The sequence below is a fragment of the Rhinoraja longicauda genome, chromosome 26, assembly GCF_053455715.1.
Source record: "Rhinoraja longicauda isolate Sanriku21f chromosome 26, sRhiLon1.1, whole genome shotgun sequence".
NCBI classification, from domain to species: domain Eukaryota; kingdom Metazoa; phylum Chordata; class Chondrichthyes; order Rajiformes; family Arhynchobatidae; genus Rhinoraja; species Rhinoraja longicauda.
The window spans coordinates 32,320,031-32,347,843 of record NC_135978.1 but is presented as its reverse complement, the minus strand read 5'-3'; the positions used below and the strand labels follow the sequence as shown (position 1 = coordinate 32,347,843).

Here is a 27,813-nt window from a genome sequence, read left to right as displayed (position 1 = left end):
AGCGGGTCAGGCAGCACCTCTGGAGAAAAAGGATGGGTGACGTTTCGGGTCGAGTTCCATATATCTACAATATTGGTTCCGACCTGAAGCGTCACCCTTCCTTTTTCTCCAGTCTGGTGAATACTTTTTTGCATACTTATGTGTCATATGCAGATAGATAAGTGATGGTATTGGCATCATGTTCAGCTAGGGTTGCCAACTGTCCCGTATTAGCCGGGACATCCCATATTTTGGGCTAACATGGTTTGTCCCGTACGGGACCGTCCTTGTCCCGTATTAGGCCCGGGGGGCACAATAGGCCCGGATGCTGTAGGCCACCCTTTGTCCTTTATTTGGGAGTGAGGAAGTTGGCACCCCTACAAATACGGTCCCTTACAGGACAAACTAATTTAGCCCAAAATACAGGATGTTCTGGCTAATACGGGACAGTTGGCAACCCTAATTATATTACATTTATATTACACTTCCAGGTTTAAAACCACTTTTAACAGCCATAGTCATTGTATTTGCCAAGATATTCATCTCAGCCCAATTCAAAGAAAAGCTCATTCAAAGGAACACCTCCTCCTTTCTCCACACTGCCAGTGCCTCAAGAATCAAACCTCATTTCTTCATTACCACTCTTCGAACAATTATATCCAGCTTTCTAACTGTATGATTCTACGATTATACTTTCAAAACATTCATTTATGCATAACTGTTTCCTCAATAAAGTCCAATTTAAAATGTAGAAACAAGGAACTACAGATGCTGGTTTATACCAAAGACAGATTGCTATGAAACAGGAAATGAATTGAAAAAACATTGAGACAGGTACATGGATAGGATAGGTTTAGAGAGATATGGGCCAAATGCAGGTAAATGGGACTAGTGTAGGTGGGACATGTTGGCCGATGTGGGCAAGTTGGGCCGAAGGGCCTGTTTCCGCACGGTAAGGCTCTATGACTATGATTCTATAGACACACAGTGCTGGAGTAACTCAACAGGTCGGGTAGCATCGCTGGAGAAAAAGGATGGGTGATGTTTCGGGGCGGAACCCTTCATCAGACTTTGAGTTCTGCCTGAGCCGCTGATTAATAGACAATAGACAATAGACAATAGACAATAGGTGCAGGAGTAGGCCATTCGGCCCTTCGAGCCAGCACCGCCATTCAATGTGATCATGGCTGATCATTCTCAATCAGTACCCCGTTCCTGCTTTCTCCCCATACCCCCTGACTCCACTATCCTTAAGAGCTCTATCTAGCTCTCTCTTGAATGCATTCAGAGAATTGGCCTCCACTGCCCTCTGAGGCAGAGAATTCCACAGATTTACAACTCTCTGACTAAAAAAGTTTTTCCTCATCTCTGTTCTAAATGGCCTACCCCTTATTCTTAAACTGTGGCCCCTGGTTCTGGACTCCCCCAACATTGGGAACATGTTTCCTGCCTCTAACATGTCCAACCCCTTAATAATCTTATACGTTTCGATAAGATCCCCTCTCATCCTTCTAAATTCCAGTGTATACAAACCTAGTCGCTCCAGTCTTTCAACATATGACAGTCCCGCCATTCCGGGAATTAACCTAGTAAACCTACGCTGCACGCCCTCAATAGCAAGAATATCCTTCCTCAAATTTGGAGACTAAAACTGCACACAGTACTCCAGGTGCGGTCTCACTAGGGCCCTGTACAACTGCAGAAGGACCTCTTTGCTCCTATACTCAACTCCTCTTGTTATGAAGGCCAACATTCCATTGGCTTTCTTCACTGCCTGCTGTACCTGCATGCTTCCTTTCAGTGACTGATGCACTAAGACACCCAGATCACGTTGTACGTCCCCTTTTCCTAACTTGACACCATTCAAATAATATTCTGCCTTCCTATTCTTACCACCAAAGTGGATAACCTCACACTTATCTACATTAAACTGCATCTGCCATGCATCCGCCCACTCACACAACCTGTCCAAGTCACCCTGCAACCTCATAGCATCTTCCTCACAGTTCACACTGCCACCTAGCTTTGTATCATCGGCAAATTTGCTAATGGTACTTTTAATCCCTTCATCCAAGTCATTGATGTACATTGTAAATAGCTGCGGTCCCAACACCGAGCCTTGCGGTACCCCACTAGTCACTGCCTGCCATTCTGTAAGGGACCCATTTATCCCCACTCTTTGCTTTCTGTCTGTCAACCAACTTTCTATCCATGTCAGTACCCTACCTCCAATACCATGTGCTCTAATTTTGCCCACCAATCTCCTATGTGGGACCTTGTCGAAAGCTTTCTGAAAGTCGAGGTACACCACATCCACCGGCTCTCCCCTGTCAATTTTCCTAGTTACATCCTCAAAAAATTCCAGTAGATTAGTCAAGCACGATTTCCCCTTCGTAAATCCATGCTGACTTGGAACGATCCTGTTAGTGCTATCCAAATGCTCCGCAATTTCGTCTTTTATAATTGACTCCAGCATCTTCCCCACCACTGATGTCAGACTAACTGGTCTATAATTTCCCGTTTTCTCTCTCCTTCCTTTCTTGAAAAGTGGGATAACATTAGCTACCCTCCAATCCACAGGAACTGTCCCGGAATCTATAGAACATTGGAAAATAATCACTAATGCGTCCACAATTTCTAGAGCCACCTCCTTAAGCACCCTGGGATGCAGACCATCAGGCCCTGGGGATTTATCAGCCTTGAGTCCCATCAGTCTACCCAAAACTTTTTCTTGCCTAATGTGGATTTCCTCCAGTTCCTCTGTCACCCTAGGATCTCTGGCCACTAGAACATCTGGGAGATTGTTTGTATCCTCCTCAGTGAAGACAGATCCAAAGTACCGGTTCAACTCGTCTGCCATTTCCTTGTTCCCCATAATAAATTCCCCTGCTTCTGTCTTCAAGGGACCCACATTTGCCTTGACTATTTTTTTCCTCTTCACATACCTAAAAAAGCTTTTACTATCCTCCTTTATATTATTGGCTAGTTTACCCTCGTACCTCATCTTTTCTCCCCGTATTGCTTTTTTAATTAACTTCTGTTGCTATTTAAAAGAGTCCCAATCCTCTGGCTTCCCACTCTTCTTTGCTATGTTATACTTCCCTTTTATTTTTATGCTGTCCTTGACTTCCCTTGTCAGCCACGGGTGCCTCTTACTCCCCTTAGAATCTTTCCTCCTCTTTGGGATAAATTGATCCTGCATTATCTACATTAATCCAGCACTTTGTGTTTAAAATAGTTTGGTTTTTGCATTACGTGGATTATTTGACTGTTCCAAATGAGTCCGTGGTCCTCTGCTTAAAGAGTGAATTGGCTATAATTTCCAGAGAACTGTGTCCTTTTCCTTGCCAGGGTAATGGCATCTACCCTCCATTCCCTTGGCACAATCCCTGTTTTAAAATCGAAACCAATAATCTGTCTGTGACCAGGAACCTCATTTCAAGCTGCTACTTTGTCAGACGTGGTAGTGTGGCACAACAGTGCAATGGTCGAGTTGCTGCCTTACTGCGCCAGAGACCCGGGTTTGATCCTGACTACGGGCGCTGTCTGTATGGAGTTTGTACCTTCTCCCCGTGGATTTTCCCCGGGAAACTCCGGTTTCCTCCCACATTCCAAAGACGTACAGGTTTGTGGGCTAATTGGCTCAGTATAATTGTAAATGGTCCCTAGTGTGTGTAGGATAGTGTTAGTGTGCGGTTGGCATGGACTTGGTGGGCCGAAGGGCATGTTTCTGTGCTGTATCTCTAAACTAAATTAAACTAAATAAAGGGTCTTGACCTGAAACGTCACCCATTCCTTCTCTCCAGAGATGCTCTGGGCGGCACGGTGGCGCAACGGTAGAGTTGCTGCCTTACAGCGAATGCAGCGCCGGAGACTCGGGTTCGATCCTGACTACAGGTGCTGTACTGTAAGGAGTTTGTACGTTCTCCCCGTGACCTGCATGGGTTTTCTCCGAGATCTTCGGTTTCCTCCCACACTCCAAAGACGTACAGGTTTGTAGGTTAATTGACTGGGTAAATGTAAAAATTGTCCCTAGTGTGTGTAGGATAGTGTTAATGTACGGGGATCGCTGGGCGGCGAGGACTTGGTGGGCTGAAAAGGCCTGTTTCTGCGCTGTATCTGAAATATGAAATATGAAATATGAAAATATGCTGCCTGTCCCGTTGAGTTACTCCAGTATTTTGTGTCTATAAAGTGAAACTGAAACTGCTCTGAGATGTTGTGAACTGGGCCAGCAGCAGATGTCAGTGAGCTTGGCCTTATTGAACCTTACTGTGTCTATCTATGACTTACATTAGGCTATTAATCTGATAGAATGTTACTTATTAACATTTAATTATCTTTAAATCTCTTTGTTTACAGCAAAAATGAAGTTAGGGATTTTATTCAATGGACCCACTACATTCCCACGAGGCATGGTTTGGATGTGTTCCTGAAACCACTGTAAGTGCAATGTCAAGAACTAATCTGCACCATTCAGTTTCCATGAAGTATGGCCTTTTTTTTGGATGGGTTAGGTTCATGAGTTTATTGCTTCTCTTAATGTTATGGATCCGCATGCAAAATGCCTGCAACTCTTACGTCCAGCATGAAGCAGCAAACAGCTGGAAAAATTCAGCGGGTTGGGCAGCATCTGTGGTGGCAAAGGCACAGTCAACATTTCAGGTTGAGACCCAGTATCAGTGAGAGGGAAGAGCCGATGAGCCAAAACATTATGACCACTGACAGGTGAAGTGAATAACATTGATTATCTTGTTACAATCGCACCTGTCAAGGGGTGGGATATATTAGGCAGCAAGTGAACAGTCAGTTCTTGAAGTTGATGTGTTGGATGCAGGAGAAATGGGCAGGAGTAAAGACCTGAGCGACTTTGACAAGGTACAAATTGTTATGGCCAGACGACTGGGTCAGAGCATCTCTGAAACGGCAAGGCTTGTGGGGTGCTCCCGGTCAGCAGTGGTGAGTACCTACCGACAGTGGTCCGAAGAGAGACAAACCACAAACTAGCGACAGGGTGCTAGTTTGATGACCCAAGGCTCATCGATGCGCGAGGGCAACGAAGGCTATCCCGTCAGGTCCGGACCGACAGAAGGTCTACAGTGGCACTAGTCACAGAGAGTTTTAATGGTGGTCACGGGAGGAATGTGTCACAATACACAGTGCATCGCACCCTGCTGCGTATGGGGCTGCACACGGAGGACCAACAGCATATTAGGCAGGTGGTCATAATGTTTTGGCTCAACAGGTTATAAGGTTTTGGCTGATCGGTGTAGAGTCATAGTGTTAAACAGCATGGAAACAGACCCTCCAGCCTAAAGTGTCCATGACTACCAAGCTGCCAACCTGAGCTAGTCCCATTTGCATGTGTTTGGCCCATTTACCTCAAAACCGTTCCAAAAGTAATGCAGCTGTCCAAATGTCCTTTAGATACTATAATTGTCCCCACTTCTGCCACTTCCTCTGGCAGCTTGTCCCAGATACATGCCGCCCTCTCTGTGAAAAACTTGTTCCTCATGTTGTTCTTTTTAAATCTGTTCCCTCTCACCTTAAGCCTAGTTTTGGACATCCTTATCCTGCAAAAAAAGATTAAACTTTACTTTAGACTTTAAACTTTAGAGATACAGCGTGGAAACAGGCCCTTTGGCCCACCTAGTCTGCACCGACCAGCAATCACCCTTACACTAGTTCTATCCTACAGACCTGGGACAATTTACAATTTACAGAAGCTAATTAACCTACGAACCTGGACGTCTTTAGAGTGTGGGAGGAAACCGGAGCACCCAGGGAAAATCCATGTGTCACAGAAAGAACGTACAAACTCTGTACAGACAGCATCCACAGTCAGGATCGAACCTGGGTCTTTCACACTGTGAGGCAGCAACTCTACCACTGCACCACCGTGTCCATTCACCTTATCTATGCCTCTTGTGGTTGTTTATACCTCTATACGGTCACCCCTCAGCCATCTATGCTCCAGAGTAAAAAGCCCCAGGCTATTCAGTCTCTCCTTGAAACTCAAGCTCTTGTATCCAGGTAACATCCCGATGAGTGCTCTGCGCCCTATCCAGCTTACTGGCATCCTCCCTGTAGCTCAACAACCAGAACTGTGTATAATATTCCACGTGTGGCTTCACCAATGACTTGTACAATTGCAACACTTTGGAAGAGGAGGGGAAACCTGATAGAGGTTATAAGACTACGAGAGGCACCGATGGAGTAGACACGCAAAATCGTTTTCCGAGGGGTGAAAATACCAAAGACAAGAGGACAGAGCTTTCAGGTGAGGAGGGAGAGTGGAAAGGAATGTGGAAGACAAGTTGTTTTACAGCGTGTGGGGAGCCTGGAACACTGTGCCAGTGGTGCTGGTGGAAGCAGAGACAGTTGTAGTATTTTAAGGTGCTTTTAGATGGCCAGTCTAAAGATGAAGCCTACAGGATGCAGACCTCTACAGGCAGGCCAAGTACAAGCTGAGAAGAGGAATCAGAGCTGCCAAGGAAAGGTACTCTGGGAAGCTGAGGAGCAAGTTCTCAGCTAATGACCCTTCTTCAGTGTGGAAGGGCTTGCAAGAAATCACCAGGTACAAGAGCTCTTTGGACAATCGTCAGCTGACCAATGACCTGAACGTGTTCTACTGCAGGTTCGATAGACAGGAACATAACCCTGGTACCCCCTCCCCCACCCACCCACTCCTCCCCAATCACCACTTCACACCCACTTACAGCCTGACTGCAGTCTGCACAGACTGGACCTTCGTCCACTACCCACCCACCCCCTCCCCGATCACCACTTCACACCCACTTACAGCCTGACTGCAGTCTGCACAGACTGGACCTTCGTCCACTACCCACCCCCTCCCCGATCACCACTTCACACCCACTTACAGCCTGACTGCAGTCTGCACAGACTGGACCTTCGTCCACTACCCACCCCCTCCCCGATCACCATTTCACACCCACTTACTGCAATCTGCACAGACTGGACCTTCGTCCACTACCCACCCCATCCTTGCTGCCCAACATCAGTCTGCCCACTTCTCCTTCACTAACAACAGCAATTGAGGAGGTGGAGAAGCTATTCAGGAGACAGGAAAGCTGGAAATCAGAACCGGACAATGTTTCCCCCTCGACCCCCAAGCTCTGTGCCGAACAACTGGCACCAGTCTACACAGACATTTTCAATTGGTCCCTGCAAACCTGCACTGCCCCTGCCTGCTTCAGTCTCCATTATTGCTCCCGTACGCAAAAAGCCAAGGATTACTGGTTTTAATAGGGCTGCCAACTTCTCACTCCCAAATAAGGGACAAAGGGTGATGTCACCACCCGCACCCCACGTGACCTCACCCACCCAGTGGCCAGGCCTCCGGGCCTACACTGTCCGGGCTTACTGCAGCCCCCGGACCTACAGTGTCCGGGCCTACAGCGCCCCCTGGGCTTAATACGGGACAAGGGCGGTCCCATACAGGACAAACCAATTTAGCCCAATATACGAGATGTCCCGGCTAATACGGGACAGTTGGCAACCCTAGGTCTTAATGACTACAGGCCTGTCGCACTGACCTCTGTAATCATGTAGACCGTTGAAAGACCTGTGCTGGCCCAGCTGAAAAAGATCACAAAGGACTCCCTGCAGTTTGCATACCAGGCCAATAGATCAGTGAATGACACAGTCAACCAAGGTCTGCACTTTATCCTCCAGCACCAAGACCGCCAGGGAACCTACACAAGGATTTTGTTTGTGGATTTTACCTCTGCATTCAACACCATTGTGCCAGAGCTACTACACTCCAAACTCTCCCAGTTGACTGTGCCTGAACCCCTCCGTCAGTGGATCACCAACTTCCTGACAGACAGGAAGCAGCATGTGAGGCTGGGAAAGCACCTCTCGGACCCACTGACCCTCAGCATAGGAGCACCGCAAGGCTACGTACTCTCCCCTCTCCTTTACTCTGTCTACACCAACGACTGCACCTCCACAGACTCCTCTGTCAAGCTTCTCAAGGTTGCGGATGACACTACCCTAATTGGACTGATCCAGGATGGGAATCAGACAGACAGGAAGTGACACAGCTGGCGTCCTGGTGCCATTGCAACAACCTGGAGCTCAATGCTCTTAAGACAGTGGAATTGATTGTAGACTTTAGGAGAGTTCCCCCTCCTCTCCCCCCACTCACCATCAACAACACCACAGTCACATCTGTGGAGTCATTTACTGTAAGTTCCTTGGAACCATCATCTCCAGGGACCTTAAATGGGGGGCCACCATCGACACCACAGTCAAAAAGGCCCAACAGTACTTCCTGTGGCAGCTGAGGAAACACAATCTGCAGTAGGCAGTGATGGTCCAGTTTTATACTGTCATCATAGAGTCAGTCCTCACCTTCTCCATCATGGTCTGGTTTGACTCCGGACTGTCAAAGCAGCCACAGCCAGACATAAAAACTGCTTTTTTTCCACAAGTCTGTAGCCTCCTTTTGCTCGGGTATTTCATTTCATTCTTCACATGTTTAAATTATGTTTTATTTTTAATTGTTTACTGTATGTCGTGTTGTTACTTGCGAGCAAAGCACCAAGGCAAATTCCTTGTATGTATACATGCTTGGCTAATAAAATGTATTCAATTCAATTCAATGAATATACAGGGAGTAGAGGGATATCGATCATGTGCAGGCAAGAGGGATTAGTTTAAATTGCTGCATCTTTCTTTGTTGAATGTCCTGAAAACTGGTGTGATTAATAAGTATAATCAAAATGTTCAATTTATTGCAGAAATCAAATAAGCCAAGTTAACATCCAGGATAATGATGTGAATAGACCTGTGACGTTTCATTTCCAGGTACATTCTGGTGCATTCTGTTTATCCATGATTACCATTGTGTATCAGACCTTGAAATAAGTAAAATTCACGGCAGAATAACAGCTTAGTTCTCATACTTCCCTGTAGATGAAGCATGTTAATCTCTTTCCAACAGATGGTTTCTTTTTTATATTGGGTTTGCTTAATTAATTATTTAAATTGTTCTGTTTAGAACCCACTGCCATGCTGTGTGTGATTGTTGTAATGTTATCAGAGTAAATAGACAAAGCAAATTAACTCTGAATTGCCAAAAGTGCCCACAAACAAGGAGCTGTATTTTACAAAAGGTTGACACAAAATGCTGGAGTATCTCAGCGGGTCAGGCAGCATCTCTGGAGAAAAGGAATGGGTGACGTTTCAGGTCGAGACCCTTCTTCAGACCCAAAACGTCACCTACTCCTTTTCTCCAGAGATGCTGCCTGACCAGCTAAGTTACTCCAGTTTTTTGTGTCTATCTTCGGTTTAAACTAGCATCTGCAGTTCCTTCATACACAACAGAATTTAACTCCAGGGACAGGTCAGTGTTTCTCAAACTAAGCTTTCTGACTGGAGCTAATTAACTTCATTACTTCCCAGAGAAATGTTAGGAAAATGTTACTTGTTTAGGAAAACAGATAAATCCAGCTACTACGTATCAGTCAGTTTAACCTTGGAAGGAGAGAAGGTTTTAGAAACAATAGTTGGTTTAAATGAATGCAGATTAATTCATCGTATCTTGTCTCGCTAACCTCTGAGTGTTTTGATGTCGTATCAAAGTATACTGGTCAAGGCTACGCAGTGCATGTAATGTGTATGGATTTTCAAAAGGTGCTTGATGAAGTCCCACCTAATAAATTAGATATGTCATTAAGATCGAAAGTCACAGTTTTGTTTATTGTCACGTGTACATTTGTTACGTTCTGCCCAGTCAGCGGAAAGACAATACATGATTACATTCAAGCCATTTACAGTGTACAGATACATGATAAGAGAATCTAGAGTCAGGACAACAGTGTTTAATTGTCATAAGTCCCAGATAGAACAATGAAATTCTTACCTGCAGCAGCACAACAGAATATGTGAACATAGTACACTGTACACATTATAATTTTAAAAAGTTCAGTGTGTGTATATACAGTATACCTTGTACATGACGTTTAGTGCAAGGTAAAGCAAGCAAAGTCCGATCAAGGGTCACCAATGAGGTAGATAGTAGTTCAGCTCTGCTCTCTGGTTGTGGTAGGATGGTTCAGTTGCATAAACTGGAAATTGGCCTCATGAGAGGAAAGGAAGTGACATTGGCGAAGAGTCCTCACACAGCAACTATCGAGTACTTATCCATACTGATGCTATTTTCCAGCACTTGGCCTGTAGTTCTGTATCTAGGTTGTTCAACTGCTCACATAGACACGCATTAAATGTTCTGAGAGTTTCTGACTCCACCATGCCCTCAGGTGGTGTATTCTAGATTCAAAAGAAGGTAGACACAAAATGCTGTAGTAACTCCGGAGTAGGGCGGTCACGGTCACGGTGGTGCAGCGGTAGCGTTGCTGCCTTACAGCGAATGCAGCGCCGGAGATCCGGGTTCAATCCGGACTACAGGTGCTGCCTGTACGGAGTTTGTACATTCTCCCCGTGACCTGCGTGGGTTTTTTTCGAGATCTTCGCTTTCCTCCCACACTCCAAAGAACTTCAGGTTTGTAGGATAATTGGCTTAGTTGGCCCTAGTGGGTGTAGGATAGTGTTAGTGTGCGGGGATCGCTGGTTTGCGCGGACCCGGTGGGCCGAAGGGCCTGTTTCCGCGCTGTATCTCTAAACTAAACTAAACTAAACGAAACTCAACTGGACAGGCAGCATCTCTGGAGAGAAGGAATGGGTGACGTTTCGGGTCGAGACCCTTCTTAAGACAAGTTGAAAACAAGTTGTTTGACATGCTTGTCTTCAACAGTCATGATGATGAGTAGATGTATTGGGAAGTTATCTTACTACTGAGACCACACTTGAAATCACAGTTCTGCCTTCCCATCTGTAGGAAATGTCATTTTGAGGTGGCACGGTGGCGCAGTGGTAGAGTTGCTGCCTTACACAGCCAGAGACCCGGGTTCCATCCTGACCTCGGGTGCTGTCTGTACAGAGTTTGTACGTTCTCCCTGTGACTATGGGTTTTCTCCAGTTGCTCTGGTTTCCTCCCACATTCCAAAGATGTGCAGGTTTGTAGGTTAATTGGCTTTTGTAAATTGTCCCTAGTGTGCAGGTTGGAACTAGTGTACAGGTGATCATTGGTTGGCACGGTCTCGGTGAGCTGAAGGGCCTGTTTCATCACTGTATCTCTGTCATGATTCACAAAGATGTTAGTGGGACTGGAGTGCTTAAGTTGGACAGGCTGGGACTTTTTTCACTGGGGCCATGGAGACTGAGGAGTGAGCTTACAGAGGTGTACATATTCAATGATCACTCAAAGTCAAAAATGATTGTTGTTCTCGTGGGTCCACACTGTCTTCTCAGGGACACAGCACCTTTCTGTGCTTTTGCTATGCTGTGCCATTCAGAGAGTTGGGTCAATGAACAAATGCAGGAACAATGGGTTATCTGCCCTTGTCCAATGCTCCATGATTTTCTAATTTTATCTACTATAAACAGAAGTTATAATTTTCAATACCACAGGTCCACCACCGATTTTCCAACACCTTTGGTTGCAGGGCCTTGCCATATTTTCCATTTTGCCAGACCTACAGAGGTAACGGTCTTGGGGGGGGGCAAGATACCAGCCCACAAAGGCGGTCTCGGAGGTCGGCTAGGGGAACAGATCTGCCAGCTCTGGAGTTCCAGAGCCCCGGTTACGGGGGCAAATTCCATCCTCCCATCGCCTGGGAAGTCCCGATGAAGTAGAGATCGGCCGCCTTACCCGGCCTGGGCGACGCATTTCTGAGGGTCTTCTGGGGGAATTTCAAGTGCGCTCTTGTAATTGTATCCAGATTATAAGAGGTTGCGGACCACCATAGATACATAGACAATAGGTGCAGGAGGAGGCCATTCAGCCCTTCGAGCCAGCACCGCCATTCAATGTGATCATGGCTGATCATCCACAATCAGTACCCCGTTCCTGCCTTCTCCCCATACCCCTTGATTCCGCTAGCCTTAAGAGCTCTATCTAACTCTCTCTTGAATGCATCCAGTGAATCGGCCTCCACTGCCTTCTGAGGCAGAGAATTCCACAAATTCACAACTCGATGGGTGAAAACGTTTTTTCTCATCTCAGTTCTAAATGGCCGACCCCTTATTCTTAAACTGTGGCCCCTGAACCACCAGTTGCCAGAAAATCGGTGGTGGACCTGTATTAGAATACTGACTGAGTGCGTACAACAGACCATTAACACTTTGTGTTTATTTTGCAGGCCACTGTGGACAACCCTTACAACGCTGTAATAAAACTAAGAATATCAATCCCAGTGAAAGTACAACATCTTGACATCCTGGATTCGGTAACGTTACATTTGAATCTAATTGAATTTCTATCGCACTTTTAGCCGACAACAAACTATTCCATGAGGCACTTGGTCAATAAAAAGGATGCATACCCTCTTTAACACAACGCCCTGCGCCCCCTCACCCTGTTTCTCCCTCACCAGTTGGTGAGGAATATTGTGAGCAATTTTGGGCACCATATCTGAGGAAGGATGTGCTGGCTCTGGAGAGGATCCGGAGGAGGTTTACAAGAATGATCCCAGGAATGAGTGGGTGAACCTATGATGAGCGTTTGTCGGCACTGGGCCTGTACTCGCTGGAGTTTAGAAGCATGAGGGGGGGGCCTCATTGAAACTTACAGAATAGTGAACGGCTTGGATAGAGTGGATGTGGAGAGGATGTTTCCACAAGTGGGAGAGGCTAGGACTAGAGGTCATAGTCTCAGAATTAAAGGACGCACTTTTAGGAAGGAGATGAGAAATTCCTTTAGTCAGAGGGTGGTGAATCTGTGGAATTCATTGCCACAGAAGGTTGTGGAGGCCAAGTCAGTGGATATTTTTAAAGCAGAGATTTTTGATTATTACAGATGTCAGAAGTTATGGGGGAAGGCAGGAGAATGGGGTTAGGAGGGAGAGATAGATCAGCCGTGATTGAATGGCAGAGTAGATTTGATGGGCCGAATGGACTAATTGTACTCCTATCACATATGACCTTTTGACCAGCTCTATCTGCTTATCACATGCAGACTCCTCTCATTAGATCTCCTCCCATTGTTCCACCTGCCCACCCCACCTCTCTTACCTGGTCCCATACTCCAACTTCCTTTCCCACCAGATCCCATCATCTGTAGCCCCTGGTTACCTCCACCTAACATGTCTCAGTCTCTGGTGATATATCCTCCAATCTCTGCCCCACCTAATTTCATCCACCAACAGGGTGGCGCAGTGGTAGAGTTGCTGCCTTACGGCGCCAGAGACCCGGGTTCCATCCTGACTACGGGTGCTGTCTGTACGAAGTTTGTACGTTCTCCCCGCGACCGCGTAAGGTTTCTCCGGGTGTTCCAGTTTCCTCCCACACTCCAAAGACGTACAGGTTTGTAGATTAATTGGCTTGATAAAATTGTAAATTGTCCCTGGTGTGTGTGTATGATAGTGTTAGAGTGCGGGGATCGCTGGTCGGCGAGGACCGGGTGGGCCAAATGGCCTGTTTCCACGCTGTTTCTCTAAACTAAAATAAATTTTGAAAGGTAAGGACAGATTTGAGGTAGTCAGTGTGGGTTTGTGCATAGAAAATTGTATATCACAAACTGATTGCATTTTTTGAAGAGATAAACATGTGGGTTGACAGGGCAGAGCAAGGACTTTGTGTACATGGTCTTTAGCAAGGCCTTTGACAAGTTCCACATCGTAGGTTCAAAGGCTAAAGGCCTTTTATTGTCACGTGTACCAATTAAGGTGCAGTGATATGCAAATTACCGTACAGCCATACTAAAAAAAGCAACAAGACACACAACTACATAAAAGTTACATAAACATCCACCACAGTGGATTCCCCACATTCCTCACTCTAATGGAAGGCAATAAAGAAAAACTTCTTCCTCTTTATTGCTCCCGTGGTCGGGGCAGTCGAACTATCCGTCGGGGCGGTTGAAGCTCCCACAGCCGGCGATCGAAGCCCCCGCGTCGGGGCGATCGAAACTCCCATTTTGGGGCGATCGAACCTCCTGTGGCTTGGAGTTCCCGAAGTCGGTCTCTGACCAGGATGTTAAGTCCACAAGCACCCATGGTTGGAGCTCCGAGGTCGATCCCTGGCAAAGGGATCGCGGGCTCCGTGATGTTAAAGTCCCGCAGGCACCAGCGGTGGACCTCTCAAAAGCCAGTCTCCAGCAAAGGCCCTCAGCTCCTCGATGTTAGTCCGCGGTGCGGATGGAGGTATGATACGGGAAAAAAATCACATCTCCGTCGAGGTAAGAGATTAAAAAAAGTTTCCCCCAACCTCCCCCCACATAAAACAAGCTAAAGAACACTAAAAACATACATTTAACACATACTATTAAAACACAAAGAAGGAAGAGACAGACAGACAGACTGTTGGCGAGGCAGCCATTGCTGGCACCACCCCGTGGATTGGTTTGTCCGGAAGGTTAGAATGATAGTCAACCAGATACAGTACAAATTTGAGTAAAATACAAAGTGCTGGAGTAACTCAGCCGGTCAGGCAGCATCTGTGGAGGAAATGGATAGGCAATGTTTTGAATATCACCTATCCTTGTTCTTCAGAAATGACCCAATGAGTTACTCCAGCGCTTTGTGTCTTTTTGGTAAACCAGCATCTGCAGTTCCTTGTGCATAAACAGTGCATGAGAGGGCCATGGGGATTATTGTGGAACAGTCCATTAATGGTGCAAATACATAGTTCCCTGAAAGCGGCAACACAGATAGACAGACAGGATGGTGAAGAAGGTGTGTGGCCTGCTTAAATTCAATGGCCAAGGATTGTCCAAAAGTTGGAATAACATATTATAAACATAGCACAAAAAGTAAGGAAATTTGTGTTTGGTAGATTATTTCTTTGTTGTAACAATGCTTCTTGGCAATAAATCTTATACCGTTGGAAAGCCTGTTTATTTCCCTTTTAAATGGTGCCACATTTGTAAGGAACATGCATTTGTGGGATGAGCAGCAGAGCTGAGTATATGGGTTGCGCCCATGAAAAATTTGCCAAATCTCTGCCAATGCCAAACAGCTTATTCTGCCATTGACTCTTGTTCGGTGTTGTTTGGTGGATTGGATGATTGAAGTCTGAAGAAACAACATATTGGCAATTTAACAATTTATTCATTTAATAAACAGGAGCCACAGTAGCGTGTGGAAGAACCATACACAGCCATAACAGCCTGGCACCTCCTCCTCATGCTGGTCACTGTTGTGGGATGGCATCCCATTCTTGTCAGCACCTGAGGGTACCAGAAGCTCAAAACAAGAGTCAATAGCAACAGCAGAATAAGCTGTTTGGCATTGGCAGAGAAGATTTGGCAAATTTTTCATGGGCGCAACCCATATACTCAGCTCTGCTGCTCATCCCACAAATGCATGTTCCTTACAAATGTGGCACCATTTAAAAGGGAAATAAACAGGCTTTCCAACGGTATAAGATTTATTGCCAAGAAGCATTGTTACAACAAAGAAATAATCTACCAAACACAAATTTCCTTACTTTTTGTGCTATGTTTATTTGTTCAAAAGTATCGTTAGAGGTATGTTTCAGTTCTAATTGGATACACGTTTCAGTAAAACACAAAGTTGTACAGTAACTCAGCAGGTCAGGCAGCATCTCGGGACAACATGGAGAGATGACTTTTTGGGTTAGGACCCTTCTTCAAGCTGATATGTCTGAAGAAGAGTTCTGCCTGAGACGTTGCCTATCCATGTCCTCCTGAGATGCCGCCTGACCCGCTGAGCTACTCCAGCACTCTTTCTTCTTCATAAGGTTGTTGTCCGGATTGGAGGGTGTCAGTTGTAAGGAAAGATTGGATAGAATGGGCCTGTTTTTCCAAGAGCAAAGAAAGCTGAGAGATGAGATGGTAGCGGAATATAAAATTGTGAGATGCATAGACAGGGTACACAGCCAGAGTGGGTTTCCTATGGTAAAGGCGTTTAAAACTAGAGGGCACAGCTTTAAGCGAATAGAGGGAATGTTTAATGAGACCTGAGGAGTAAATTATCCACAGGAAGAACAGATATATGATGGGAAGACTTTTTAATAACTCCTTTGAGAGTTGTGAATCTGAGGAATTCTCTGCCACAGAAGGCAGTGGAGGCCAATTCACGGGATGTTTTCAAGAGAGAGTTCGATTTAGCTCTTGGGGCTAAAGGATTCAAGGGATATGGGGAAAAGGCAGGGATGCGATACTGATTTTGGATGATCATAGTGAATGGCGGTGCTGGAGTTTAGGGCCGAATGGCCTGCTCCTGCACCTATTTTCTATGTTTCTATGTTTGCCTTATCTCATGTAGTAATGGTTTCAGAATGTAAATGTAAATTAAATGGTTTCAAAATGTAATTGTCACGATGGCCTCTCACAATAGCTCCTCATCCACAATTCTGTGGTCAACTGCTTTCCAATCTTTCTAAACTTCACAAACTAGTAGGCATCCTTGTGTTAGGAAAATAACTGCAGATGCTGGTACACCTACCCGACACGGGGATTAGGCACCGTGACACTCCTCCAGCTCCTTGAAGGCTGAGGCAAGTAAATGCCTCGAACTAAAGCAAACCCAACACCAATAGTTTGATGTTCTGTCTTGTTTGGTTTGGAGGAGGGATGGATTTACATGTGCAGCTCCCCTGCAGCACGTTAGTTTGTTTGACTTATCGAAGGTATCACAAAATTCTGGAGTAACTCAGCAGGTCAGACAGCATCTAGGAGAGAGGGAATGGGTGATGTTTCGGGTCGAGACCCTTCTTCAGTCTGAAGTGTGTGGCTTGTCTTCTGTTCTGAATGCTTGTTCTGAATGCTTGTTTTAACTCTTTTCTCTCAGTGTCCAATTGCTCGTATAAAATTGGGTCTTTTCTCTTCACTAGTTGCAGACATTTATTAGACAACTAGTTTTAGTTTAGTGTTAGAGATACAGTGTGGAAACAGGTCCTCCAGTCCACCGAGTCCACACCCACCAGCGATCACCAGTACACTAGTTCTAACCTACACACGAGGGGCCATTTACAGAAGCCAATTAACCTACAAGCCGGCACGTCTACGGAATTGTGGGAGAAAACCGGAGAAAACCCACACGGCCACTGGGAGAACGTACAATATCCGTACAGACCGCGCCTGAGGTCAGGATGGAACCTGGGTGTTTGGTGGTGTAAAGCAGCAACTCTACCGCTGTGCCACTGTGCCGCCCTCTTGCAAAGTTTGAGAGGAAGAATTTCTAGAGGAAGAACTGTGCTGCTGATCGAAATCCTCCAACTCCTTATCCAACAGCACTGTTTCGTTTAGCTTAGTTTATTGTTGCATGCTAACCAGTGAGCAGAAAGACAATACATGATTACAATCGAGTCATTGACAGAGTACAGATACATGATAAGGGAATAATGTTTAGTGCAAGCAAAAGCCAGTAAAGTCCGATCAAAGATAGCCCAAGGGCACCAATGAGGTTTAGTTTAGTTTAGTTTAGAGATACAGGCCCTTTGGCCCACCGGGTCCGTGCCGACCAGCGATCCTCGCACATTAACACTATCCTATTCCCACTAGGGACAATTTTTACATTTACCAAGCCAATTAACCTACAGATCTGTATGTCTTTGGAGTGTGGGAGGAAACCGAAGATCTCGGAGAAAACCTACGCAGGTTGCGGGGAGAACGTACAAACTCCGTACAGACGGCGCCCGTAGTCGGGATCAAATCCGGGTCTCCGGCGCTGCATTCACTGTAAAGCAGCAACTCTACCGCTGCACCACCATGCTAGATAGTAGTTTTGGACTGTGAGAGTATCCTCATCAGAAGGACTGCATCAGTTGAATAAAACATCCCACTGCCACCTCCTCAAGGGCTATCAGGGCAACAAGATCCTGGAAACTAATAATTTTTTATAATGTCAAGAATTTTCTCTCAGAGTTTATTGTCTGATGTCAAATACCTGGTTGGCTGAATGACTGGAACTTAAACTATCTGTTCTTTTCACAGGAACATTTGAAAGCGCAGGAAAATTTGAAAGATTGTTTGGAAGTACGGAATATCAAGAAACAAAAAAAATCACAGAAAGGAGAAGATAAATGGGTACCATTAAATGTATTTGTTGACATGCATTGCTTACATGTTGTAGCCACTGTCCAACTAACAGAGAGTAACGTTGGCAACGTAACCAAACATATCTGGGGGCAACAGGAACCTTGTTTTGCATTCCCATGTTAGGATTTAGTTTAGAGATACAGCACGGAACAGGCCCTTTGGCCCACCAAGTCCACGCCGAACAGCGATCCCCGCACATTAACACTATCTTACACACACCGGGGACAATTTTTACACTTACAACAAGCCAATTAACCTACAAACCTGTACGTCTTTGGATTGTGGGAGGAAAACGAAGATCTGAGAAAACCCACGCACCCGTAGTCAGGATCGAACCCTGGTCTCCGGCGCTGCAAGCGCTGTAAGGCAGCAACTCTACCGCTGCGCCACCGTGCCACCCTGCGCACCTGTGCTATTCTTTAAACTTTAGAGATACAGCATGGAAATAGGCCCTTCGGCCCACTGAATCCATGCCAACCAGCAATCCCTGTATGCTAGCACTATCATACACTTTAGGGACTAGTTACAATTTTACCAAAGCCAATTAACCCACAAACCTGTACATCTTTGGAGTGTAGGTCACAGGGAGAACGTACAAACTCCGTACAGACGGCACCCGTTGTCAGGGTCGAACGAACCCAACTTCCTTTTGTCAGTTACTTGGAAGATAGACACAAAATGCTGGAGTAACTCAGTGGACCAGGCAGCATCTCTGGAGAAAAGGAATAAGTGATGTTTCGGGACGAGACCCTTCTTCAGACCCAATAGGTCACCTATTCCTTTTCTCTATAGGTGCTGCCTGACCTGCTGAGTTACTTCAGCATTTGTTGTCTATCTTTGGTGTAAATCAGCATCTGCAGTTCCTTCCTACACAAATAGTTCTTGGTTTTGGTGACATTGAGCGTAGATTGTTGTTGCAGTACCCTTCAATCAGGTGTGTTCTAGATCTCCTCTGTACGCTGACCACACATGATTTGGCCAACAACAGTGATGTTGAGAGCAAACTGATAGATAGCTTTGGAGCTGTGCTTAGTCACACAGTTATGGATGCAAGGAGTGTGGAGCAGGGGGCTAAGCACAGAGGGGAGAGGTGTACCACTGTTGATGGTCGGTGAGGAAGAGATGGTTAGTTCAGAGATACAACATGGAAACAGACCCTGCAGCTCACAGTCCGCTCCAACCACCCATCACCCATTCACACTAGTTCCATGTTATCCCAATTTCCTGGCTTTCTACACATGGGGCGATTTATAGAGGCCAACTCACCTACAAACATGCATGTCTTTGGGATGTGGGAGGAAACCGGAGCACCCGGAGGAAGCCCACACGGTCACAGGGAGAACGTACAAACTCTGCACAGACAGCACCTGAGGCCGGGTCATGTGAATTTATGAATTACATCTTAATACTTTGACTTTTCTTAGGACTGTGACATGGAAGAATGTGAATGCCTGTATTTTGAGTGTAAGCTTACTGCCTCAAAACAAGATATCATTGTAACAGCACACTTAATAAAGGACAATTTAAAACTGGTAAGATTTTGTTTAATTCTTCGCAATAATTTTATTTTGTTGCAAGTACTTAGTCCCATATTTCCTCATCAGCTTCATCACGACTTTTAATATCATGTACGAAGTGTGGAGCCTTTTGCTGTAGATGATGGCCCTCTCATGGGACCCAATGTTGGACCCTCTGGTATCAATGGTCAATGGTTTCTTTATTTTCACATGTACCAACCAAGTTCAGTAATTAGGGTTGCCAACTGTCCCGTATTAGCCGGGACATCCCGTATTTTGGGCTCAATTGGTTTGTCCCGTACGGGACCTCCCTTGTTTCGTATTAGGACCGGGGGGTGCTATAGGCCTGGATGCTGTAGGCCCAGACACTGTAGGCCCAGACGCTGTAGGCCCAGACGCTGTAGGCCCAGACGCTATAGGCCCAGACACTGTAGGCCCAGACGCTGTAGGCCCAGACGCTGTAGGCCCAGACGCTGTAGGCCCAGACGCTGTGGGCCCAGACGCTGTAGGCCCAGACGCTGTAGGCCCAGACGCTGTAGGCCCAGACGCTGTAGGTCCCGACAGTTTAGGTCCCGACATTCTAGGTTTCGGACATTAAAAGAAAATTCAATCTTCATCCCGTTGGGTTGTAAGCCATCCAATATGCAAATCAGCTTATAGCCCCCAAAACCCAGACCACTCAATCTATTCTTCAGTTACATGTTTGATAAATTGGCTATTAAAGTCTGTTAGAAAATATTTGCAATTTTATTCTAATGTTGAAATCTAGCCGTATGAATATTGACCATTGTTTACATTCTATAAGACTTTATTTTAATTGTCAGTAGATTGACTTTTTAATAACTTTATCTTTCCCTTAAAAGCTCATCCAGGAGAAGGCTGATATTGTTGTCTCAGGAAGTGTCGTATTTGATAGAAACCTCTATCAAGAATCTCATGATGCTGGAGACGCAGGTCATAATGTCGAGGTAAAGTACAAAATCCACTCTCTCCATAATAATCTGTTCAATTCCATACTAATATAGCAACAGATGATGCAGATGATGGAGGACCCAAACATGGAGGAATGGTTGGTAAGCCCAGTAAACAGAACAGTGGAATTTATAGCTAGGTTGAGCGATATAGCACCAAAACAGGCCCTGCAGCCCACTGAGTCCGCGCCGACCAGCGATCACCCCGTACACCAGCACTATCCTACACACATAATTTTACCAAAGCCAATTAACCAATAAGCCTGTACATCTTTGGAGTGTGGGAGGAAACTGGAGCACCCGGAGAAAACCCACAAGGTCACGGGGACAATGTACAACCTCCAAACAGACAGCGCCCATGGTCAGGATGGAACCCGGGTCTCTGGCGCTGTAAGGCAGCAACTCTACCGCTGTGCCACCGTGCAACTAGTGATCTATTTATTTGCCACGTGTATAACTCAAAGCTTTAATTAGTAGAGTTCTATTGCCAACAATGAGACCTGGTTGAAGGAGGGCAGGACTGGCAGCTCAATATCCCAGGGTTTAGAGTTTTCACAAGTAGAAACAAAGGAACTACAGATGCTGATTTATGAAAAAAGATACAAAATGCTGGAGTAACCAAGCGGATCAGGTGGCAAATCCGGAAAATATATTTAGGGTTTTATTTAGGAGGTTTGGGGGTTGTGACCCTTCTACAGACTGATTGGGGGGTTGGGGGGGGGGGGGGGGGGGGGGGTTGGGAAGGGGGGGGAAAGGGGTATAGAAGGGAACATGTTCCTAGTGGTGGGATCCCATTGGAGGAGGTCATGTTGGGTAAATGTTCAACTGTAGTTTTATAGTTAGATGTATTTTGTTAAATCATTTTTGAAGTTTTATTATTTAAATCAATATCTGCTCTTTTTAAACTTCTTTGAATATGAGTAATACGGAGTCAGGTCGGGTGGTCAGTTGCAGCTTGATCGTCTCTAGAATAGCTGCAGAACAAAGGCCGAGCTCGGTCTTCTTGGCGGCCACACAAGAACAAATGATTGGTGAGGCTGCAGGGCAAATGTAGATGCCTCAGGTTTATACTGAAGATAAACACAAAGTGATGGAGTAACTCAGCGGGTCAAACAGCATCTCTGGAGAAAAAGGATGAGTGATGTTTCTGGTTGGGTCCCTTGTTGAGATTCAAGAAGGTCTGAAGAAAGGTCCCGACCGGAAATGTCACCGTCCTTTTTCTCCACAGATGCTGCCTGACCCGCTGAGTTACTCCAGCAGTTTCATAATCGTTATTATACTTTATTAGTCAAGTATGTTTTGCAACATACGAGGAATTTGATTTGCCATACCAATAAAAAGCAACAGAACACACAAAGTATATTTTGTCATGAACATCCACCACAGTGACTCCTCCACATTCCTCACTGTGATGGAAGGCGGAAAAAAAGTGAAATCTTCTACCGTTCTTTGTTCTCCTACGGTCGGGGGCCTCGAGCCTTCCATTGACGGCACGATCTTGGCTCCCGTAGACGGCGGCGTTTGGCCCCTCCGCCTAGGGGCGATCAAGCTCCCTCATCGGGGGAGTCTCAGCTCCCCCACGCCGGGCGATCAGACCCGGGTCGGGGCTGGTCGAACCTTCTGCGTCTTTGGAGCTTCCCGACATCGGTCTCTACCTGAGACTGCGAGCTCCTTGATGGTGAAATCCACAGGCCGCAGTTGGAGCGTCGATCCCAGGCAAGGGATCACTGGCTCCGATGGTAAGTCCACGGCCCTGCGGTGGGGCTCAAAATCAGTCGTGAGCAAGGCCACCAGCCCCATGATGTCGGGACGCAGAGCGACCGGAGATACAATCCGGAAAACAAACGCATCTCTGGCAAGGTAAGAGATTGAAAAAAGTTTCCCCCGATCCCCTTCCCCACCCCCCACATAAAACGAACCAGGGAACATTAACACAAACTTTTAAAACACACTAAAAATAACAAAAAAAGACGAAAAGACAGACAGACCGTTGGCCAGGCTGATAGCGCCACCCGGTGGAGTTTGTGTCTATCTTCGGGCAAATGTAGACGTTGGGTCATGTTGAGCATGATGACTATGAAGGACCTCTCCAGTGTTATAACGTAGAACTGGGCAAGAGGCCAGGGAACATGAGAACAGACTCTTATCCAGGGACTCGATGGGAACGCAACAACTCCTGGGAATCCTTGATCTTGGTCCCTTTTTTTCAAAATAGCCAACCCTTTTAATGTTTAATTTTCCTTAACAACTTCGGCAGCAGTCACTGACTCATGTTGGTTCTTCTCCATTTAGATATACGTCAACGTTGTAAATATTCCAGCTTTTAATGCTGTGCGGCTAGTCGTTGGGAGCACAGTTGGAGGAATCCTGCTCCTTCTCCTGGTGATCTTCATTCTCTACAAAGTAAGTACAACTATTGATATTCACCTGTGCAGGAGCAGAGACAAACTTAGCTTAAGTTTATTAACGGTATTAATGCGTACTATTCAGTCAAAGAAAACTTTAGTTAAAGATCTTTGTTTTAACATCGATGTCACAAAATGCCGTTTATTCAGAAAGTCCAGGAAAAGCTGAGCGATTCAAAGTGCTCACCGACCGGTGGCTTAACGGTAGATCTACTGTCTTACAGCGCCAGAGACCCGGGTTCGATCCTGACTACGGGCGCTGTCTGCACGGAGTTTGTACGTTCTCCCCGTGACCTGCGTGGGTTTTCCCCGTGACCTTCGGTTTCCCCCCACACTCCAAAGACGTACAGGTTTATAGGTTAATTGGCTTAGTGTAAATATAAAATGTAAAATTGTCCCTTGCAGGTGTAGGGTAGTGTTAAAGTGCATGGGTCGCTGGTCGGTGTGGACTCGGTTTGTTCGAAGGGCCTGTTTCCACGCTGTATCTCTAAACTAAAAAAAACGAAGGCAGAAAGATATTTACTCTAATATGAGAAAACCCGAAGAGGATTGGAATATGGAATGGACAGCTCGATAAAACTCCTCCAGAGAGAATGGAAAAGAGTTGTATAAAGAATGACCCGTGGGAGCTGACTGTTCACCTCATCGACTCTGTCCTTCCCTTAGTATTCTTGCAATTTTTCTTCCTTGAGAATCTATTAAATTCCCTTTGGAAAGCAACTTATATAACCAATACTCTCCCAGATAGTAAGTTCCAAATCATAAATTCCACTGCATAAGAATTTTAATAGAGCTGTCTAAACTGCAGACAGACAGTGCCCGCATGATGCACTGAAGCTCGGTGCAGCCAACGCCAAGGCCCTGTGGGGGGGGGGACCACAGTCTAGGGTCCTTCTGCTGTTGCACTTTCGATTTTAGAGACACAGCTCGGAAACAGGCCCTTCGGCCCACCGAGTCTACAATGACCAGCGATTACCCGTACTCTAGCACTATCCTGCACACTAGGGATAATTTACAATCTTACCGAAGCCAATTAACCTACAACCCTATAGGTGTTTAGAGTGTGGGAGAAAACCGGAGCACCCGGAGAAAACCCACAAGGTCACAGGGATAACGTACAAATTCCGTGCAGACAGCACCCGCGGTCAGGATGGAAACCGGGTCTCTGGTGCTGTGAGGCAGCAACTCGAACATGGAGCCACTGTGCTGCCCCTAGTGGTTCATGCATGAGAAGCAGTTCAGAGAAAATTCATCAGGGTAATTTCTAGGTTGTACTGGTTGGTGCAACTATAAACAATTAAAACATGATAAAGCTGTAATCATTACAAAAGTACAATTTGAAAAATATAAACAACATTTTGTAAATATAATAATCTCAAAAATATAACATTTGCAAAAGTGAAATGTGGTCTTATTGAAACATAAGATCACAATGGGGCCTGTGAGGATAGATATTGAGATATTTCTATAAGTTGGAGACTCGTGAACATATATAAGGGCACATATTTACAAGATAAGGAGGCAATCATTTGAAACTGAAGTGTGTTAGGAATTTCTTCACACAGGGCATGGTGTGTCTCTGGGATTTTCTTGCCAGAGGGGGCTAGAGGCAGGGGCACTGGATATATATGTGAAAGCAGATCCAATTTTTTGGAAGATCACTGGAAATTCATCGGCGGTCACTGGAAGCGAGTGTGACTGTCCTCTCCATAGGGTCGGACGCCTGTGCGTGACTTTGTTTAACGTGGGGAGACTGGTGCACTGACAGCCACCAAACAGTCCTTGACAGATCTGGGCCAGGATCCAGTGGCTTGGAGTCCAAGACGACCGGGGACCCTTTTCTGCTGCAGCCTTTATCCGCCTTCCCAGCTCCACTTAAAGTCAGCCGTCATCCTCCGCCTGTTCCACCGTTGAGGTCTTGGTTGGATTGCTCTTTGTCAGGGACCTCCCCCTCAACCTTACCGCCATGGGTGACCCTACCAGGAGTGTAGCTCCAGACGGCATCGCTCTCAGGATCTCAGGGCCACACAAGCTTCTCCACCACGACACGGTGACAATCCAGGGATCCCACTGCTGGGGGTGGTGGTGGATGCAGTTACGATAATGGCATTTCAGAGACTTTTGGATCGGCACATGGATATACCGGGAATAGAGGGATCAATGGTTCAATGGTTCAAGGGAATATACCGGGAATAATGGTTCAATGGTGCTTTTATTGTTACAAGTACAAACATACCGTAAGATCCTTCTCTTACAAACAGTCCAGTACAGTTGGGGTTGCCAACTGTCCCGTATTAGATGGGACATCCCGTATTTTGGGCTAAATTAGTTTGTCCCATATGGGACCGTCCTTGTCCCTTATTAGTAGGGTTGCCAACTTCCTCACTCCCAAATAAGGGACAAAGGGTGACCGGCACGGGCGGCTGCCATTGGTGGAGCGGGAGCACATGGCCGCTGGCTGGGTGAGGTCATGTGGAGCGCGGGACGACGACGTCGCTTTGTCCCATATTTGGGAGTGAGGAAGTTGGCAACCCTAGGTACAATATTCCCATACCCAAGCACATCCCTGATTAGCAAGTGTACAGAAATAGTCTAGTGAGCCCACTTGCTTGAGGTGCCATGTTTTGGTGCCACTTTCAAAGTCCAGTCCGCGCTCTAGTTGTTTTGAGCGGTGCCCGTTCCAGGCGAGCCCCAGGCTTCTGCAGGGCCTCCAACCATCGCCTTCCTTGTGTGCAGGCAGATAAGAGTTGGTCTTAGCATGATGTTGGGCACATACATTGTGGGCTGAAGGGCCTGTTCCTGTGCTATACTGTTCAATATCCTTGTGTTCTATTACAGGGAAACTGGGCCATTACTCTTTGACTTTAATATTCAAAAGTTTGACCATCGGACTTTTGGGCAGCGTTGGTTCAGTATGAAGATCTTTCTGTTTATTTTATTTAGTTTAGTTTCGAGATACAGCACGGAAACAGACCTTTCGGCCCATTGAGTCTATGCCGACCAGCAATCCCCGCATCCTAATACTATCCTAGACACACGAGGGACAATTTACAATTTTACCGAAGCCAATTAATCTACAAGCCTCTACGTCTTTGGAGTGTGGGAGTAAACTGAAAATCTCGGAGAAAAATCACGTGGTTACGGGGAGAGAGAACAAACTCGGTACAGACAGCACCTGTGGTCAGGATGGAACCCGGGTCTCTGGTGCTGTGAGGCAGCAACTCTACCGCTGCGCCACTGTGCCGCTCTTACTTGTTCATGTTCTTTCCCACGGAAGGTTGATTTCCATCATACCAGTAATATATAATATAAGAAAATAACTGCAGATGATGGTACAAATCGAAGGTATTTATTCACAAAATGCTGGAGTAACTCAGTGATATATAGTTTGCCAATGAAGACCATTATTTTTACATGTCACATTCATTCCTTAAGAATCCTACCACAACCAGAGAGCAATCCGGAACAACCACCTACCTGTTTGGTGACCCTCAAACTATCTTTGATTGGACTTTGCTGGTTTACCTTGTACCAAACGTTATTCCCTTATCATGTATTTTACACACTGTAAAAGGCTCGATTGTAATCATGTATAGACTTTCCGCTGACTGGTTAGCACGCAACAAAAGCTTTTCACTGTACCTCAGTACACGTGACAATAAACTAAACTGAACTGGGCTAAGATAAATTGCACAGGAGTAGGAAAAAAACTGCAGATGCTGGTTAAAATCGAACGTAGACACAAAATGCTGGAGGAACTCAGCGGGTCAGGCAGCATCTCTGGAGAGAAGGAATGGGTGACGTTTCGGGTCGAGACCCTTCTTCAAACTGATGTCAGGGGAGGGGGCGTACCGCCCCGAAACGTCACCCATTCCTTCTCCCCCGAGATGCTGCCTGACCTCTCCCTCCCCTGACATCGGTCTGAACAAGGGTCTCGACCCAAAACGTCACCCATTCCTTCTCTCCAGAGATGCTGCCTGACCCGCTGAGTTACCCCAGCATTAAGATAAATTGCAGGTATTTTGCACTTTTATCTGGTAAGTTAATATTCCGGAGTTAAAATGACATGGTGCTGATTTGTCATTGGTCTGCTGGAGTGCTGTCACAGCCAATGTGATCAATCAGTAGCCCACTGCTGACTGCTATTTGTACGTATCTATTCAAAACATATGTTGACTTTGCCTTCAAATTGCCGTCTCTATTCCATGCTCACATTGTCTAATTTCTTCCAATCTCTTCCCTGGCAGTGTGGCTTTTTCAAGCGAAGTTACAAGGACAAGATTGAATTAGAGGAGAACACTGAAGAGTGAACAATTAAAATGATGGATTCATTTTCTGTAAATAGTGATTCATTCAGAAGAAATATTTTTTCACAGAATGTAATGTATTTTGTACTGGTTAATCTTTCGTGTGGTAACACGACAAGTGTAATTGCTGCAGATGTTACGATGATAAAGCCACAGGGGGAGGGGAGAGGGGGGAGGGGAGGGGGGGGGAGGGGAGGAGGGGGGGGGGAGGAGAGGAGGGGGGGGGGAGGAGAGTTAAAGGGAATGAAAGTGCAGAAGTCTCCAGAAGTAAGAGGGCGGATAGTTTAAGAAGGGATATGAGAGTGAGGTCGGGTAAAATCGGGACCGGTGTGAGAGGAGGGGAGGTGAATACCCAATTGAAGGTGTTGTATTTGAATGCATGTAGTATTAGAAGCAAAGTGGATGAGCTTGTGTGTGGATTTGGTGCCTGGCCTCCAGGGTCGTGAACCACATTCTGCTGTGACCCTCTTGGAGGACCACCTCCCCACCTCTCTCAGCAGCCATTTCCCAATTGTCAGTGCCGATGTTAATATTTATCATATCTCA

At 46.0% G+C, this 27,813-nt stretch overlaps 1 protein-coding gene across 2 annotated transcripts in view; it reads left to right on the top strand.

Annotated features, from left to right (window-relative positions):
• The window catches only part of LOC144606264 (integrin alpha-E-like), a 124,802-nt gene extending 97,380 nt beyond the window's left edge, over nt 1–27,422 (top strand). For both annotated transcript variants that reach the window (XM_078422189.1, XM_078422188.1), the window contains 8 exons: nt 4,342–4,422; nt 8,745–8,811; nt 12,207–12,293; nt 17,963–18,055; nt 19,492–19,599; nt 20,448–20,552; nt 22,848–22,958; nt 27,208–27,422. In XM_078422189.1, the coding sequence (XP_078278315.1) occupies nt 4,342–4,422; nt 8,745–8,811; nt 12,207–12,293; nt 17,963–18,055; nt 19,492–19,599; nt 20,448–20,552; nt 22,848–22,958; nt 27,208–27,270 (715 nt within the window). In that variant the 3' untranslated portion in view covers nt 27,271–27,422. The remainder of the gene's footprint in view (nt 1–4,341; nt 4,423–8,744; nt 8,812–12,206; nt 12,294–17,962; nt 18,056–19,491; nt 19,600–20,447; nt 20,553–22,847; nt 22,959–27,207) is intronic.
• The last annotated feature ends 391 nt before the right edge of the window (nt 27,423–27,813 follow it).